The 16020-nt window shown below is 40.0% G+C and overlaps 2 protein-coding genes across 2 annotated transcripts in view; both read right to left on the reverse strand.

The window, feature by feature from the left end:
- Positions 1–16020, reverse strand: part of LOC128565814 (olfactory receptor 4A5-like) — a 134044-nt gene that overhangs the window by 79444 nt on the left and 38580 nt on the right. The gene's annotated exons all lie outside the window — the stretch shown is intronic.
- LOC128564355 (olfactory receptor 4C3) lies at positions 4094–5387 on the reverse strand. The gene is made up of 2 exons (XM_053559855.1): positions 5378–5387; positions 4094–5058 (listed from the first exon to the last, which is right to left on the reverse strand). The coding sequence occupies exon 2, from the start codon at positions 5033–5035 to the stop codon at positions 4094–4096; it is 942 nt and encodes a 313-aa protein (XP_053415830.1). The 5' UTR covers positions 5036–5058; positions 5378–5387.

The raw sequence follows: 16020 nt of genomic DNA on the forward strand, positions 1-16020 counted from the left end.
AACCTCAAACTTGGGCTTGGGCTTAAGTGATTCTCTTGCCTTAACTTCCCAAGTAGCTGGGACTACAGACACCTGCTACAACACCCAGCGTTTTTTGTTGTTGTTGTTGTTGTTTTGTTTTGTTTGTAGTTGTCATCGTCGTTTAAGCAAGCGGGTTCGAACACTCCAGCCCCAGTGTATGTGGCTGGCACCACTGAGCTACAGGCGCTGAGCTTTCTAATAATTTTTTAAAGAGGAGTTTTTGAGTTTAGGACTTTTTTTCCATCTGGAATTTATTTCCTTAGTCCTGCAAAGGGGAAACCTAATTTTATTTTAAAACCCTCAGAAGTCTCCACATATTCTTACAGAACTGAGGAGTCCAGACATCTCCTTTTCCATTCCTACGTACCGGCCACACCAAACCGAGCACTGTGTTCAGAAAGCAGATGTGGTCCCCGTGACTTGGATTCACTTCCTGTTCCTCAAGTTTCTAGTTGACATGTTGGATTTCTTTTACACCTACTTTAAAATGTAGTAAACATACAGCCTCCTGCACACGGTGCTCTCGCTTACCTCACGATTACACCCGGTTCATACACTATTGTTTCACTGATCACACGTGAAATCATTTATTTACACCCTAAGCCTTGACTCCTGACTCTGCAATGCCCCTAATTGATGACCACTCTGCTCTGTCTTTTTCTGCCTCTAAATGAAGAACGATCTTATTCTCTGAGGATATTTTCTTCTGCCCTAGCTCCTGGCTAACTCTGACTCATCTATTCATCTTTTTTTCTTTCCTAAGGAAACAATCTTAGATGTATATAAATATTTGGCTAAAAGGACATTTGTCTCGGTCCTATTTACAAAAGCAAAAACTAGAACCAATCTAAAATTCACCAACAGGTGTTCAAATAATAAATTTACTAAGTCTATACGATAAACACCAAATAGCCAAAGTGATATTACATTGTGGATATCTATGTAAGACATGATTTTTAGCAAGAAATTCAGATTAAATAAGTATAGAGATATTACAGATTTTTCACTGATCATATCCTAATGTCATACACATACGAAATGTGTACATATGCTAGACTGTCTATAAAAAGAGAGAGAAAGAGGAGAAAGGGGACGAGGAGGAAGAATATCAGGAAGAGGAGGAAAAGAAGACAATGATGACTAGAAGAATGTCTACCAGAACGTGGATAGTAATTCTCTCTGGGTAATGGGCTTAAAGGTATTGGATTTAGGGGGCAAGACATGATTGCAAGAGGGACTTTACCTAACAGATGCAATCAGTGTAACCAGGCTTATCGTACCCTCAATGAATCCCCAACAATAAAAAAAAGTCAAAAAATAAATAAATACATACATACATACAAAAAAAAAGTATTGGATTTACACACACTTGTGTGTGCAACATGTGCGTGTATACGCTGACCATCTTTATTTTCTCATTTCCTAAATTTTCTAAAGTCTGTGTTATAGGGGAAAGATATCTTACATGGTGTCTAAAAAGGATATACAACACTTTTGTAAACAAGACTAGTAAGCACCTGTAGTCCCAGCTACTTGGGAGGTGGAGACAGGAGACTCGCTTAAGCCCAGGAGTTGGAGGTTGCTGTGAGCTGTGATGCCACGGCACTCTACCCAGAACGACAGCTTGAGGCTCTGTCTCAAAAAAAAAAAAAAAAGACTAGTAATAATTTTTTAGTTCTTTAAAAAAACTTCTAATATTTACCTATGTATTTAGTCCAGAAGGTTGAAATTTTTCAAAAAGAAGAACCGTTCCTAAGCATGATGTCGTTAATGTCATTAATCATCAGCTGGACAACGAAAATGAAGGTACTAGGATCAGTTCTTTAGGCTATTTGATATTTTAACTATACTGAAAATCAGGGTGTCTTTCAAATTCCAACCAAAATAAGTGTGCTTTTCTAGAAAGCTTCTTGAGATAAAATCATAGCTAGCTGGCAAAAAGACTATCTTTTTGTTAGGCTTACCATGATTTCACATTTCTTGAGTTGATTAGCAAATAGGATTAATCATCTCACAGCAGAAATGAATGGGTGTATAATTAAAGTTCTCAATTATACCTAGCTATTATTAATTAGCCTATTAAAATGTGACAAAGTGAGGAAAGCAGTATTTCATTGACCTAAAAAGGCTGTGTCTGTTGTTTTTATTACACACAGAGGTATGGGGGTGGTAAAACAAGACCAATTTATGGATAATCTTCCCAATTTATTGGAGACTAATATTTTCAGGATTAATTTTAAATATTTCTTCTTAGAGAAATTTCTTTTTGTATTAGTTTCCAGCTTCTTTCTTTTTTCTTAACGTAAAAAATGAGAATATTTCAATGTAGTGAAGGACACATCATTTGTCAAATGAAAGATAAGTTTATTATAAATCATGGGAACCTAGAACCTCAAAGGGTGAAGCTTTGGAAGGGATATGGTGAGCGTTTATAAAAACAGGAAAAGGTGGGGCAGCGCCTGTGGCTCAGTGAGTAGGGCGCCAGCCCCATATGCCAAGGGTGGCGGGTTCAAAACCGGCCCTGGCCAAACTGCAACAACAACAGTAGCTGGCGCCTGTAATCCCAGCTACTCAGGAGGCTGAGGCAAGAGAATCGCCTGGGCCCAGGAGTTGGAGGTTGCTGTGAGCTGTGTGATGCCACAGCACTCTACCGAGGGTGATAAAGTGAGACTCTGTCTCTACAAAAAAAAAAAAAAAAAAAAAAAAAAACAGGAAAAGGTCGAATGAGCATGGACACACATTTCAGATGTCAGAACACCAGAATTCCTTGAAGTTTGAAACAAGAAGAGTTAGGAAAAATAATGCCACTTTGCATTTCTTGACCAAAAAAAAAACTAACCTAAAGGCAGCATATGCTTCAAATCTAGTAGAAAAAGAAAAGCAACCTCTTTAGGGAAGGTTAGGAAAGGTTTCAGGTGGACATAATAATATCAAATGAACATGCTGGGAGTTTGAGCTTTACACGGTCCCAAGAATGGAAAAACCACCACCACATGCACTCAATGCTAAGTTGGAACTAATTGCTGAACACTTAATGTGCACGTATAGAAGTAAAACTCAACAAAATAAAGCAGGTGGGAGGGTGGGGAGGAGTGGGTAAATTCACACCTAATAGGCATAATGCACACGATCTGGGCGAGGGGCACCCTTATAATTTTGACTCACTCTGTACAGCGCAAATTCCGTAACCAAAACTTGTGTATGCCTGTAATATTCTGAAATTTAAAAAAAAAAAAAAAAGAGCTTTGCATGGATTCACTAATTTAATTCTTACAATAACTCTTTGTGACATGTATTATCTTTACCTTTTTCTCCCAGCTTTATTGGGATGACCCCTTTAAAAAGAAGGAAATCCTGTCATTTTCAGCAGGGTGACTGGATGGGAAGAACATTATACTAAGTGAAGTAAGCCAGACACAGAAAAGACAACTACAGAAAAGACTGCGTGATCTCCCTTAAACGTGGACTCTAGAATGTCTTTACTTGTATTTTAAAGACAGACAAGAGAAAACTATAGAGTTTTCATCACTCACTCACAGTCATGCCGCTAGTAAGCATAGGCAATAAGATTCAAACTCAGGTTGAACCGTCTGCAGAGCCAGACTCTTAACCTCTCTGCTCAAATGTAGCAGCTGCACTGCTGCGGTCATAAAGGGTGATGAGAAGGAAGTGAAGCCAGGCCCGGATGTGCACCAGGCTGCTGTCCATGGCTAAGCCTTAAGTAATATTTTGCCTCACATTTCTACAACTCAATTATCACACAGACTCAAGTGATATCAACATAGTTGCCATTTAAAGATCGAAGGATGGATCAAAAATAACAGGTTTGGTTTAAGCACTTAAAAACTAGATAAATTTGATTAATCAGCTAACCACATCAGGAGACAGAGTTTCCTCATTTATAAAATAGAAGTAATTACCATTAATGACATACATATTGCATTCAGTTGTTTTTTTGGTGTTTTGTTTTTTTTGCAGTTTTTGGCCAGGGCTGGGTTTGAACCTGCCATCTCTGGCATCAAGGTCTGCTCCACTTGTAGAAAGTCATAGTTATTTCTTGCTTTATTTCCCATTATCCACATGTGTCACCTTGCTGTGTGAAGAGCCTTCTGATAGCCTTTTTTACCTCTTCATTTCTCAGGGTATAAATGAGGGGATTCAGCATAGGTGTCAGGATACCATAAAATACTGCCATGTTTTTTTTCAAAGATAAAGTAGAAAATGGACTCATATAGGTAAATATACAGGGCACAAAGAACAAGGCAACCACCGTGAAATGGGAGCCACAGGTGGAGAGGGCTTTGCGTCTCCCCTTTGCACTGTGGGACCTCAAGGACACCAGGATGACAACATAGGGAGTCACCAGGATGAGGAAGTTTAACAGGCAGAGCACACCGCTGTTGGCAACCACCAGCAGACCAATGATAAACGTATCTGTGCAGGCGAGTTCCAGCAAAGGGTACATGTCACAGACAAAGTGATCAATCACATTGGGCCCACAGAAGGGTAACCGGAGAACCAGAAGGAGCTGAACCAATGAATGCAGGAAGCCCCCAAGCCAAGCCAGCCCCACCAGCACGGCACAGAGATGCCTGGTCATGGTGGCCGTGTAGTGCAGGGGCTTGCAGATGGCCACGTAGCGGTCATAGGCCATCACTGTGAGCAGGAGGATCTCAACACCTCCCAAAAAGTGGGCTCCGAAGAGCTGAGCCAAGCAGCCCTCGTAAGAGATTGCTCTCCCCTCATACAAGGAGTCAGCGATGAGTTTAGGGGCCACCGAGGAAGAATAACAGATATCGATGAAGGATAGGTGGGCCAGGAAAAAATACATAGGGGCAGCCAGAGCGGGGCTGGAGGTGACAGTGACCACAATGAGCATGTTGTCACAAACCGTGACCACATAGATCATCAAAAAGACCACAAAGAGAACTCTCTGTGTCTCTGGGTTCTGGGAGAGTCCAAGCATGAAAAATTCTGAGATATTTTGTGATATTTCCATAGATTCCAAGAACATCGTAAACGCAGGCACAGTATTACCTGCAAAATCGAAAAAGAAACGTAAGTAATATTGTGGCCAGGGAGGAATGTTGCACCCTCTCCATGTCCCACCAACCTCCCTTGGTCCCTCTTAACCCTCTTTTGTTCCAAAATTCTTAGGACAATTGATTCCGTTAACCACAAAACGAGCATACATACTTACTAAGCGTTTGAAATCTTAGTTGTTAGGTGAAATTAATAATTATCTAAATTTGTGGGGTTTGCTGCCGAAATTGAACATTTGACATTAATTTTCTAATTCTAACTGGAGCACATCTGTGACTATTTTTGGCACAGATAAGGTAGCACTTCAGAAAACCAAGAAAAATTAGGATCTTCTGAAATCTCTGTGTGTATGGTCCGCACCCTTTGAATTAAAGCTTTCTTCTTGGACTTTGCCATGAGGTTTGTTACACTTTCTGTCCATTTTTCCAGTGGTAACATAAATTGACATACGAGAAATGGAAGCAGGACTGGAAAAACTTACTTGGCTGCAGCTGGTCCAACCTCTTCACTTCTCTCCTTTCTCATGTACTGCTACCCACACTGTGCTGCGGACACCTTGATCTTAGGAGCCCAATTTAACTTTCTCTTCCCTCTTGCTCTATAGATTTTATGTACTATTGGTTTTGCTTTCTCTGGCCTTGGTAAAATCCTTCTAGCTAGTAGCTGATGGTCTTTCTGCAGTCTACAGGGAGGACTCAAAGTACAAGATAATAATAACTGTGAGCATCAATCAAAGATTCTATTAAATTATTATCTTCCTACTGACTACATCAGAGAAGCTACAGGAGCAGAGAGAACAGATTCCCTAACTTAACCCACTACAAGTTACAACCTTCTATGCCGGAATATCATGTCTTCTTAAAGTTGCTGAATCTTCCAGCTTGCTGAAGATTTAATGCTCAGTACGATGAGACTTAAAAGAGAACTACCCAGGGTATTAGTGGAGAAACCCAGATTCAGGAAATACTGGTGAGAAAGTCCTGAGCTGATCAGGAAACTGCCCCCCTTTTTCTCTCTTCACACATTATTCCAAGAAGGCAAATACAGCCTCTGCGAGTGACAAGTCTGCCAGGGACCTTTTCAAAGCAGAACATTATGGCCAAAAGCACAGGCAGCAGTAACAAGAGCAAAGGCTGATATAGCAGTTAGTCTCCGCCAAGCACTCAGCTCATTCTTTTAGTCTTCCCATCATCCCCACCAGGTAGATTCTCTTTTACCCCCATTTTTCAGAGATAGTACACACACAGCTAATAAGAGGCAGAACCGTGGCTTCCATCCAGGCAGTCTTGCCAGGAGGTCTGTGGGCTCCATTTACTGTCACTTAAACACATCTGGGCTGTAACTCTTCCTCTGCCACTCGATTGGCTATGTAGCCACACACAACTTCTCAAAGTCTCAATATTCTTATCTATGAAATGAAGCTAAGAGTACTGAAATACCCAGAAGTGGCGTAGAGGGCATGAAAACTGTGCATGTCACGTGTTTATACAGATAAGTATTCAATAAGTGGCATTTCTGATCGTCACCATAGTCAGCACCATGGGCAGCACATTCTTCATGTGTCTTTAGGGGACAAGCACCTCAATGTGTGCATTCAGGACTAAGCAGGTATTGGTATGGGTATAATTTCATCATAAATATGAAAAATACCCCAATACCAATCCTTACAAGGAACACAATGGAGTAGAGAAATGTAATAAATAGTATTAGTATACCATGCAGCCAGATAGTGAATTTATTTGCCCAAAAATAAAATAAGCTGATTCATCTCTGTGATTCAAATTTGTGGGCGTCCAAAATAAAGTCAGTCATTCTTAAAAACTCACAAAAAGGTAGTCTCCTGTTCAAGTTACCCATGAGAAATAAAATTATTTTGCAGAAAATAATGTGAATTTTGGTAAAATTATCCCACTGCATTTTTATCTGGGTTGAATTTTTCTTTTATTTAAGTTTTTAATGAGATTATAGAAAACGTACACTGACTAGAGATGAAGATACCTATAGTTCTCCAGAATGTATTTTCAGTCATGGAATAGTGTCCCTAAAGGCATTCCTAAAGGGTCACCTAGCCCAACTTCAAGCATATGATTTCAAATTTCATCATTTCATGTTTTTAAACTCCCAAATGAAATCCGAATTGGTGGTGAAATTGAGGCAAAGCTTTGATGCTATCAATTACAGAAACTCACCTAAGCTGAAAATCGCTTAGACTAGTACGAGGTGAAAACCCAAGCGAGGTCATTCATTTATAAGCAGCTCAGAATTCAGTCTTTCATCCATTTCCCTTTTGTTTGCTGAAGAATCTTATGACATTTAAAATCATCTTTTCGATTGCGTCTATTTTAGTGGTGGATTTGAGATTCAGGACGGTTAGGTGCAGTTGGTCCAAAGTGGTTTGTGGCTGGAGTGTGGCTGGAATCCGTGTGGCTCGTCTGTGCCCTTCCCAGTGTAACCACCGCCTTCCACTATCCACGTCCTTCTCCTTTGATAAATCAAACAGCACAGCTGCTAATAGAAAAGCCTCCCAGGAGGGATGGCCGGATGGTTAGCTCTGCTCTCTGCTAAGCAGATTCATCAGCGGTCTCAGGAAATCTTTCTCCTTTATTTATAAGGTATAAATGAGAACACAGGGACTAATCGGGCTATATGCTTCCTGCCTCTCAGAGGGAGACTAATTCTGTCTTTACAGGATCACTTGCTGAAACAGTGTTGGAATGAGCTTTTGCCCTATTTGCAGATAGGGACAATGTTGGTGCCATATTTAATTAGTCCCTGTGAATACAGTTTTGGTCTCACAAGGAGGTAACTTCTATTCTGCCTTCTTAAAGCATGCAGTGTCCTTCTAGTCACTAGAGAGAGTCCACAAATTACCAGGAAGAAATAGAAATCGGGTTATTTCAGTAGGGTCAGCATTTTCAGGGAAATCATTGAACAACAACAATAAAATCAGCAGGACCCATGGAGCATCTCCTGTTCTAGGCCCCTGTCCTAGTCTCACCCACATGTCATCTCTTTCATCTTCCCCCTACGAAGCTGAGAGAAGAATCTGTCCCATCCCCACCTCTGTACTGTGTGACACCCTAAAAAGAAACCAGAGGAATTAGAGTCAGAACAACCTGAATTGGAATTACACTTCCACAACTTCAATAACTCAGTAGCACTCAGGCCCTCCCTAATAAAAGGTAACACTTTGCTAAATGCCAGGAATATTGTGATGAATAAGACAGACCCTGTTCCTAGCAGCATGGAGTTTATATTCTAACGGGAGTAGTAGCTGCCTCCAAAACAAAGCAGGAAGAAAAAGAAATGGATTGAATAATTACAAAATCAAATATCTGGAGTTGCTGCATTGATGTTATAAATATTCTTAATGCTGATAAATATTGACAAATTTCTATCTAAAAACACTGCACCAGCTTACTGCCCAGTTGAGCCCAGCAATCCCACTTTTAGGAATGAATCCAGCAGATGAAGTTCCACGTGCATATATGATGGAACTCCTGCGTAAGAGGGATAGACATGCTTAATACTTGATAATATTGATAATATGCAGTAAGCCTTCTTCCATAAAATGTGAAAACACTCACATTATATTTTTAATATTAATATTCTTGCCCGTATTGCTGTACGCATCCAATATTCCCTAGAAGGAATCTATTCTAAATCTCCAAACTGTTTTCCTAAAATCGTCTAGGAAAAGTAGCAAAATAGGGAATATTTAGTCCGCTGTAAATTTGTGTCACAAACTTAAACAGGCTTATCAACATTACCCAGCAATCCAACTATATTTCTTTTTTTTTTTTGGTAGAGACAGTCTCACTTTACGGCCCTCGGTAGAGTGCCGTGGCCTCACACAGCTCACAGCAACCTCCAACTCCTGGGCTTAGGCGATTCTCTTGCCTCAGCCTCCCGAGCAGCTGGGACTACAGGTGCCCGCCACAACACCCGGCTATGTTTTGGTTGCAGTTTGGCCGGAGCCGGGTTTGAACCTGCCACCCTTGGTATATGGGGCCGGCGCCTTACCGGCTGAGCCACAGGCACCGCCGCCAACTATATTTCTTTACTCAACACCTATTCCCTACTCTCCCCAAGGACCACATACAGCTTTCTTCACATTCTTCAAAATTCCCTTCCCGGACTTCCAAGCTCTACTCTTCACCTTTAATTCAAAGACTCTCTGTCAGTGTTGGTAAAACCGTCTTAGCCTACGTGTAATCTGGAACCTTCCTTCCCTCCTTTTCTCTCTCTCTCCTTCATAGGAGTTAGACCTGCTTTATTGCTGATGGCTGTTCCCATCTTCCCTCACAATTTTTTTTCCCAACAAATCTCTCAAATATGTATCTTAGATCTGCTTCTCAGAGGACAAGAATATATAAATAAATAAGATACTGATAGACAACCAAGTGAGACTTGAACAAGCATTTCTGAAAAGACAGTCACTAAACACATAAGAAAATTAGGGATGGCTCACCAGTTTATTTATCTAAAAAGTATCATGTATAACCACAATAAAATACCATCGCAGTTCTCCCTCTGACTGACTAAATCCAGAGACTCCCAATACCCAGTGTTTGGTGTCAGTGTAGAGAAGTGGTGCCTCATAGCCTGATGGCAGAAATGTGTGGTCTTCCAGGTGTATATTGGAAAACTAGTGGAGATTATTTGCTAATCCTGAACATATATATAAACTATGACCCAGAAACTCTACTCCTAGGTATAAATCTAAGAGAAACGTGTGTACTTATGCACTGTAAGACACATCATTGAGTTAGTAAAGCATTATTTGTAATAATAAAAAACTAGTAACAACCCAAATGTCCATCAACAATAGAATGGACTTTAAAATTATGGTATATTAATATAATGAGCTAATATAACAAAGTAAAAATAAATGAATGATCTCCACAAATAATAATGTGAATGAATTGTCACCATGTTGAGCCAAAGAATCCAGACACAAAAGATTATATGCTGTATGATTGCTTTAACTCAGATTTAAAAGTGAGAAAAACTAAGAACACACACTTAGGTGATAAATGTATACAAGTATAAAGAAAAGCAAAGATGTTTTATCATAAAAGTCATATTAGTGTTGATTTTTGGAAAGAAAGATAAAAGATGTGATTGCAAAGAGACATGATGAAAAGACTAGCAGTCTCATACAAATATTCTCCTAAAACTGTTGGTTTAGGTATTTTTTTCTCCAGGAAATAATAATAGCACTCATCCTTCATAAGAACTATTAGTAAGTGGGGCACCTGTAGCTCAGTGGTTAGGGTGCCAGCCACATGCTCTAAGGCTGGTGGGTTTGAACTCGGCCAGGGACTGCTAAACAAAAAATAAATAAATCAATAGCTGGGCATTGGCAGGCGCCTGTAGCCCCAGCTACTTGGGAGGCAGAGGCAAGAGAATCACCTGAGCCCAAGAGCTAGAGGTTGCTGTGAGCTATGACACCACAGCACTCTACCAAGGGCAACAAAGAGAGACTCTGTCTCAATTAAAAAAAAAAAAAGAAAGAAAGAAAGAACTATTAGTTAATTAAGAAGAAAAGGAACTCAGGCGGAGCAAGATGGCAGCGGAGTAACAGCTTCCTTGCATCTGGGCACCATGAGTCTGGGGATATAGGACTCCAGGCACCTCTGGCTGGTGGGATCTGCCTATCATCACCCCTGAGAGGATACAGGGAGTCAACGAGAGACTTCTGGACCCCAAGAGGAGGACTAAAACAGTGGAAAACCGGCAAGTGGTCACGTGTGTTCAATCCGTCTAAACCCGCCCGCAGCTGTAAGTTCAGTAGCAGCGAGACTGCAAACCAGAAAGGCCTTACCTGTGAACTGTTTTGGTGTCTTTGGACTTGGCACTCAGCTGAACTGCCTTGGGGAGAGCCTGAGCGGGAGTGTGGAGAACTTTGGCCTTTGTCTAGGGCCCCAGTCTGAGCCGCTGAGCCAGATGGAGCTAATAGTGCTTGGCTCTGGGTCACAGGCAGACATTGTGAGCGATCTGCCCCAGCAAGCTCCGCCCTCAGGGTCGCAGAGCTGGAATTGGGTGGGAGCCAGTAACCCAGCCACCAAGTAGCCTAAGGGCGGGGTCTGAGCCGCCTTGCAGCCCTAACCCTCAGGGGCAGAGGGAGACCAGTTTTGACACACAGGGTAAGTGAATAGCCACTTCAGCAGTGATTCCAGCGACAAGCACTTCCCTGAGAAAGCTTCTGCTCAGTAAGTGAACAAGTTCAAAGTGCCTTTTAAGTGGGCTGAAGAGAGATTTAGGGTGTCTACCTGCTGGGGTTTGAGAAACTAGCAGCCTCTAGTCGTATCAGAACTATGATTAACATCTCATACCCCAGAAGACCAAGTGTTGCCCAGACAATATTCAATAACTTATACATACTGCTTTGGTTTTGGTTGTGTTTTTTTTGTTTTTTTTTTTTCGGTTTGGTTGTTTTTTTTGTTTATTTTGATGTTGTGGATTGTTGTTTTGTTTTTTAAGTTCTACCTTTTCCATACAGATCCTTTTTCTTTCTCAATTTTTCTAGTTTAATTATAATTTCCCATTGCTGCCTATTTCAATAATTAGAACTTCATTTTTGTTAGTGTTTCTACCGCTATTATTTGGTTTTTCCAGCCAATTTTATCCCGTAAAGTTTTCTGTTTGCTTGTTTTGGTTTGATTTATAGCATTTTTGTCTTTCCTCTCTACTTGGTGGAGGTGGGGTACTGGGTCTGATCAGGTTAGCAAAGAGCTGCTGACTTCAAGGGAACCACCCAACTGGGCACCACCAGAAGGTGTTTTTTCTTTTTTTAAGGTTGTATCAAAGTACCCTACTGTACACCTATATTGCTCTGTCTCCCGCTTTCTCTGCCTCTCTTCTTTTTGTCAATATTCCTTTTACCCACCCCCTCTCCTTTCTCTATTTTTCTTTTTTTTTCCTTATCACTCGGTCCTCCTTTCTTTCATCCCTTTTTTGCTCTTCAATCTTCTCACCCTTCTGGTCCTGTAACCCTTAGTCCACAGGCACGAGAACTTAAAGAGCAAGAGGAAGTGAAAGGAAAATTAGGGCAAGGAAACACATAAAAGAAATCACCCATGAGGAAGAATCAGCAGAAAACTCCAGGCAACATGAAGAACCAGTCCAGAACAACCCCGCCAAGGGACCATGAGGTAGCTACTGCAGAGGATTCCACCTATACAGAAATGTTAGGAATGACAGAAAGGGAATTTAGAATACACATGTTGAAAACAATGAAAGAAATGATGGAAACAATGAAGGAAACTGCTAATAAAGTGGAAAATAACCAAAAGGAAATCCAAAAACAGAATCAAATCAGAGATGAACGATATGAAGAATATAAAAAGGATATAGCAGAGCTGAAGGAAATGAAACAGTCAATCAGGGAACTTAAAGATGCAATGGAAAGTATCAGCAACAGGTTAGACCATGCAGAAGAAAGAATTTCAGAGGTAGAAGACAAAGTTTTTCAGATAACTCAGATAGTAAAAGAAGCAGAAAAGAAGAGAGAGAAAGCAGAACGTTCACTGTCAGAATTATGGGACTTTATGAAGCGTTCCAACATACGAGTTATAGGAATTCCAGAGGGGAAGAAGAATGCCCCAGAGGAATGGAAGCCATACTAGAGAATATTATAAAAGAAAATTTCCCAAATATCACCAAAGATTCTGACACACTGCTTTCAGAGGGCTATCGGACCCCAGGTCGCCTCAACTCTAACCGAGCTTCTCCAAGACACATTGTGATGAACCTGTCCAAAGTCAAGACAAAAGAAAAGATTCTGCAAGCTGCCAGGAGTAAGTGCCAGTTGACCTACAGGGGCAAATCCATCAGAGTGACCGCAGACTTCTCTAATGAAACTTTCCAAGCAAGAAGACAATGGCCATCTACCTTTAATCTACTTAAACAGAACAATTTCCAGCCCAGAATTCTGGGCTAAGCTAAGCTTCAAAATTGATGGAGAAATCAAATCATTTACGGATATACAAACATTGAGGAAATTTGCCACAACAAGACCAGCTCTACAGGAAATACTTCAACCTGTTCTGTACACTGACTGTTCTGCACACTGTTCAGCAGCAAAGTAAGAACTCAGAAATTAAAGGACAGAACCAAACCTCCACACTGATGCAAAAGATAAAACTAAGCAATGGACTCTCACAAAATAAGATGCATAGAATACTACCACACTTATCAATTATCTCAATAAATGTTAATGGCTTGAATTCCCCACTGAAGAGACATAGATTGGTTGACTGGATTAAAAAACACAAGCCATCCATTTGCTGTCTGCAAGAAACACACCTGGCTTCAAAAGACAAATTAAAGCTCCGAGTCAAGTGTTGGAAGACAATTTTTCAGGCAAATGAAATTCAGAAGAAAAGAGGAGTTGCAATCTTATTTTCAGATACATGTGGATTTAAAGCAACTAAAGTCAAAAAAGACAAAGATGGTCACTTTATATTGGTCAAGGGAAAAATACAACAAGAAGATGTTTCAATTCTCAATATCTATGCACCCAATTTAAATGCTCCCAGATTCTTGAAACAGACCTTACTCAGTCTGAGCAATATGATATCTGATAATACCATAATAACAGGGGACCTTAACACTCCTCTTACAGAGCTGGACAGATCCTCTAAACAGAAATTAAACAAGGATATAAGAGACTTAAATGAGACCCTAGAATAACTGTGCTTGATAGACGCATATAGAACACTCCATTCCAAAGATAAAGAATATACATTCTTCTCATCACCCCATGGAACATTCTCCAAAATTGATCATATCCTGGGACACAAAACAAATATCAACAGAATCAAAAGAATTGAAATTTTACCTTGTATCTTCTCAGACCATAAGGCACTAAAGGTGGAACTCAACTCTAACAAAAATGCTCAACCCCACCCAAAGGCATGGAAACTAAACAATCTTCTGTTGAATAACAGATGGGTGAAGGAAGAAATAAAACAGGAAATCATTAACTTCCTTGAGCATAACAACAATGAAGACACAAGCTACCAAAACCTGTGGGATACTGCAAAAGCAGTTTTGAGAGGAAAATTCATCGCTTTAGATGCCTACATTCGAAAAACAGAAAGAGAGCACATCAACAATCTCACAAGAGATATTATGGAATTGGAAAAAGAAGAACAATCTAAGCCTAAACTCAGTAGAAGAAAAGAAATATCCAAAATCAAATCAGAGATCAATGAAATTGAAAACAAAAGAATCATTCAGAAAATTAATGAAACAAGGAGTTGGTTTTTTGAAAAAATAAATAAAATAGATAAACCATTGGCCAGACTAACGAGGAATAGAAAAGTAAAATCTCTAGTAACCTCAATCAGAAATGATAAAGGGGAAATAACAACTAATCCCACAGAGATACAAGAGATCATCTCTGAATACTACCAGAAACTCTATGCCCAGAAATTTGACAATGTGAAGGAAATGGATCAATATTTGGAATCACACCCTCTCCCTAGACTCAGCCAGGAAGAAATAGAGCTCCTGAACAGACCAATTTCAAGCACTGAGATCAAAGAAACAATAAAAAAGCTTCCAACCAAAAAATGCCCTGGTCCAGATGGCTTCACTCCAGAATTCTATCAAACCTTCAAGGAAAAGCTTATTCCTGTACTGCACAAATTATTCCAAAAAATTGAGGAAGAAGGAATCTTCCCCAACACATTCTATGAAGCAAACATCACCCTGATACCAAAACCAGGAAAAGACCCAAACAAAAAGGAGAATTTCAGACCAATCTCACTCATGAACATAGACGCAAAAATTCTCAACAAAATCCTAGCCAATAGATTACAGCTTATCATCAAAAAAGTCATTCATCATGATCAAGCAGGCTTCATCCCAGGGATGCAAGGCTGGTTTAACATACGCAAGTCTATAAACATTATCCACCATATTAACAGAGGCAAAAATAAAGATCACATGATCCTCTCAATAGATGCAGAAAAAGCATTTGATAAAATCCAGCATCCTTTTCTAATTAGAACACTGAAGAGTATAGGCATAGGTGGCACATTTCTAAAACTGATTGAAGCTATCTATGACAAACCCACAGCCAATATTTTACTGAATGGAGTAAAACTGAAAGCTTTTCCTCTTAGAACTGGAACCAGACAAGGTTGCCCTCTGTCACCTTTACTATTCAACGTAGTGCTGGAAGTTCTAGCCAATACAATTAGGCAAGACAAGGAAATAAAGGGAATCCAAATGGGAGCAGAGGAGGTCAAACTCTCCCTCTTTGCTGACGACATGATCTTATACTTAGAGAACCCCAAAGACTCAACCACAAGACTCCTAGAAGTCATCAAAAAATACAGTAATGTTTCAGGATATAAAATCAATGTCCATGTCCACAAGTCAGTAGCCTTTGTGTACACCAATAACAGTCAAGATGAGAAGCTAATTAAGGACACAACTCCCTTCACCATACTCTCGAAGAAAATGAAATACCTAGGAATATACCTAACGAAGGAGGTGAAGGACCTCTATAAAGAAAACTATGAAATCCTCAGAAAAGAAATAGCAGAGGATATTAACAAATGGAAGAACATACCATGCTCATGGATGGGAAGAATCAACATTGTTAAAATGTCTATACTTCCCAAAGCAATCTATCTATTCAATGCCATTCCTATCAAAATACCAACATCGTACTTTCAAGATTTGGAAAAAATGATTCTGCGTTTTGTATGGAACCGGAAAAAACCCCGTATAGCTAAGGCAGTTCTCTGTAACAAAAATAAAGCTGGGGGCATCAGCATACCAGATTTTAGTGTGTACTACAAAGCCATAGTGCTCAAGACAGCATGGTACTGGCACAAAAACAGAGACATAGACACTTGGAATCGAACTGAAAACCAAGAAATGAAACTAACATTTTACAACCACCTAATCTTTGATAAACCAAACAAGAACATACCT

The sequence above is a fragment of the Nycticebus coucang genome, chromosome 14 (assembly GCF_027406575.1).
Source record: "Nycticebus coucang isolate mNycCou1 chromosome 14, mNycCou1.pri, whole genome shotgun sequence".
Classification (NCBI taxonomy): domain Eukaryota; kingdom Metazoa; phylum Chordata; class Mammalia; order Primates; family Lorisidae; genus Nycticebus; species Nycticebus coucang.

What these genes read in the sequence shown, in the direction of transcription:
- LOC128564355 (XM_053559855.1), bottom strand. Translation starts at nt 5,035, where the DNA reads ATGTTCTTGGAATCTATGGAAATATCACAAAATATCTCAGAATTTTTC.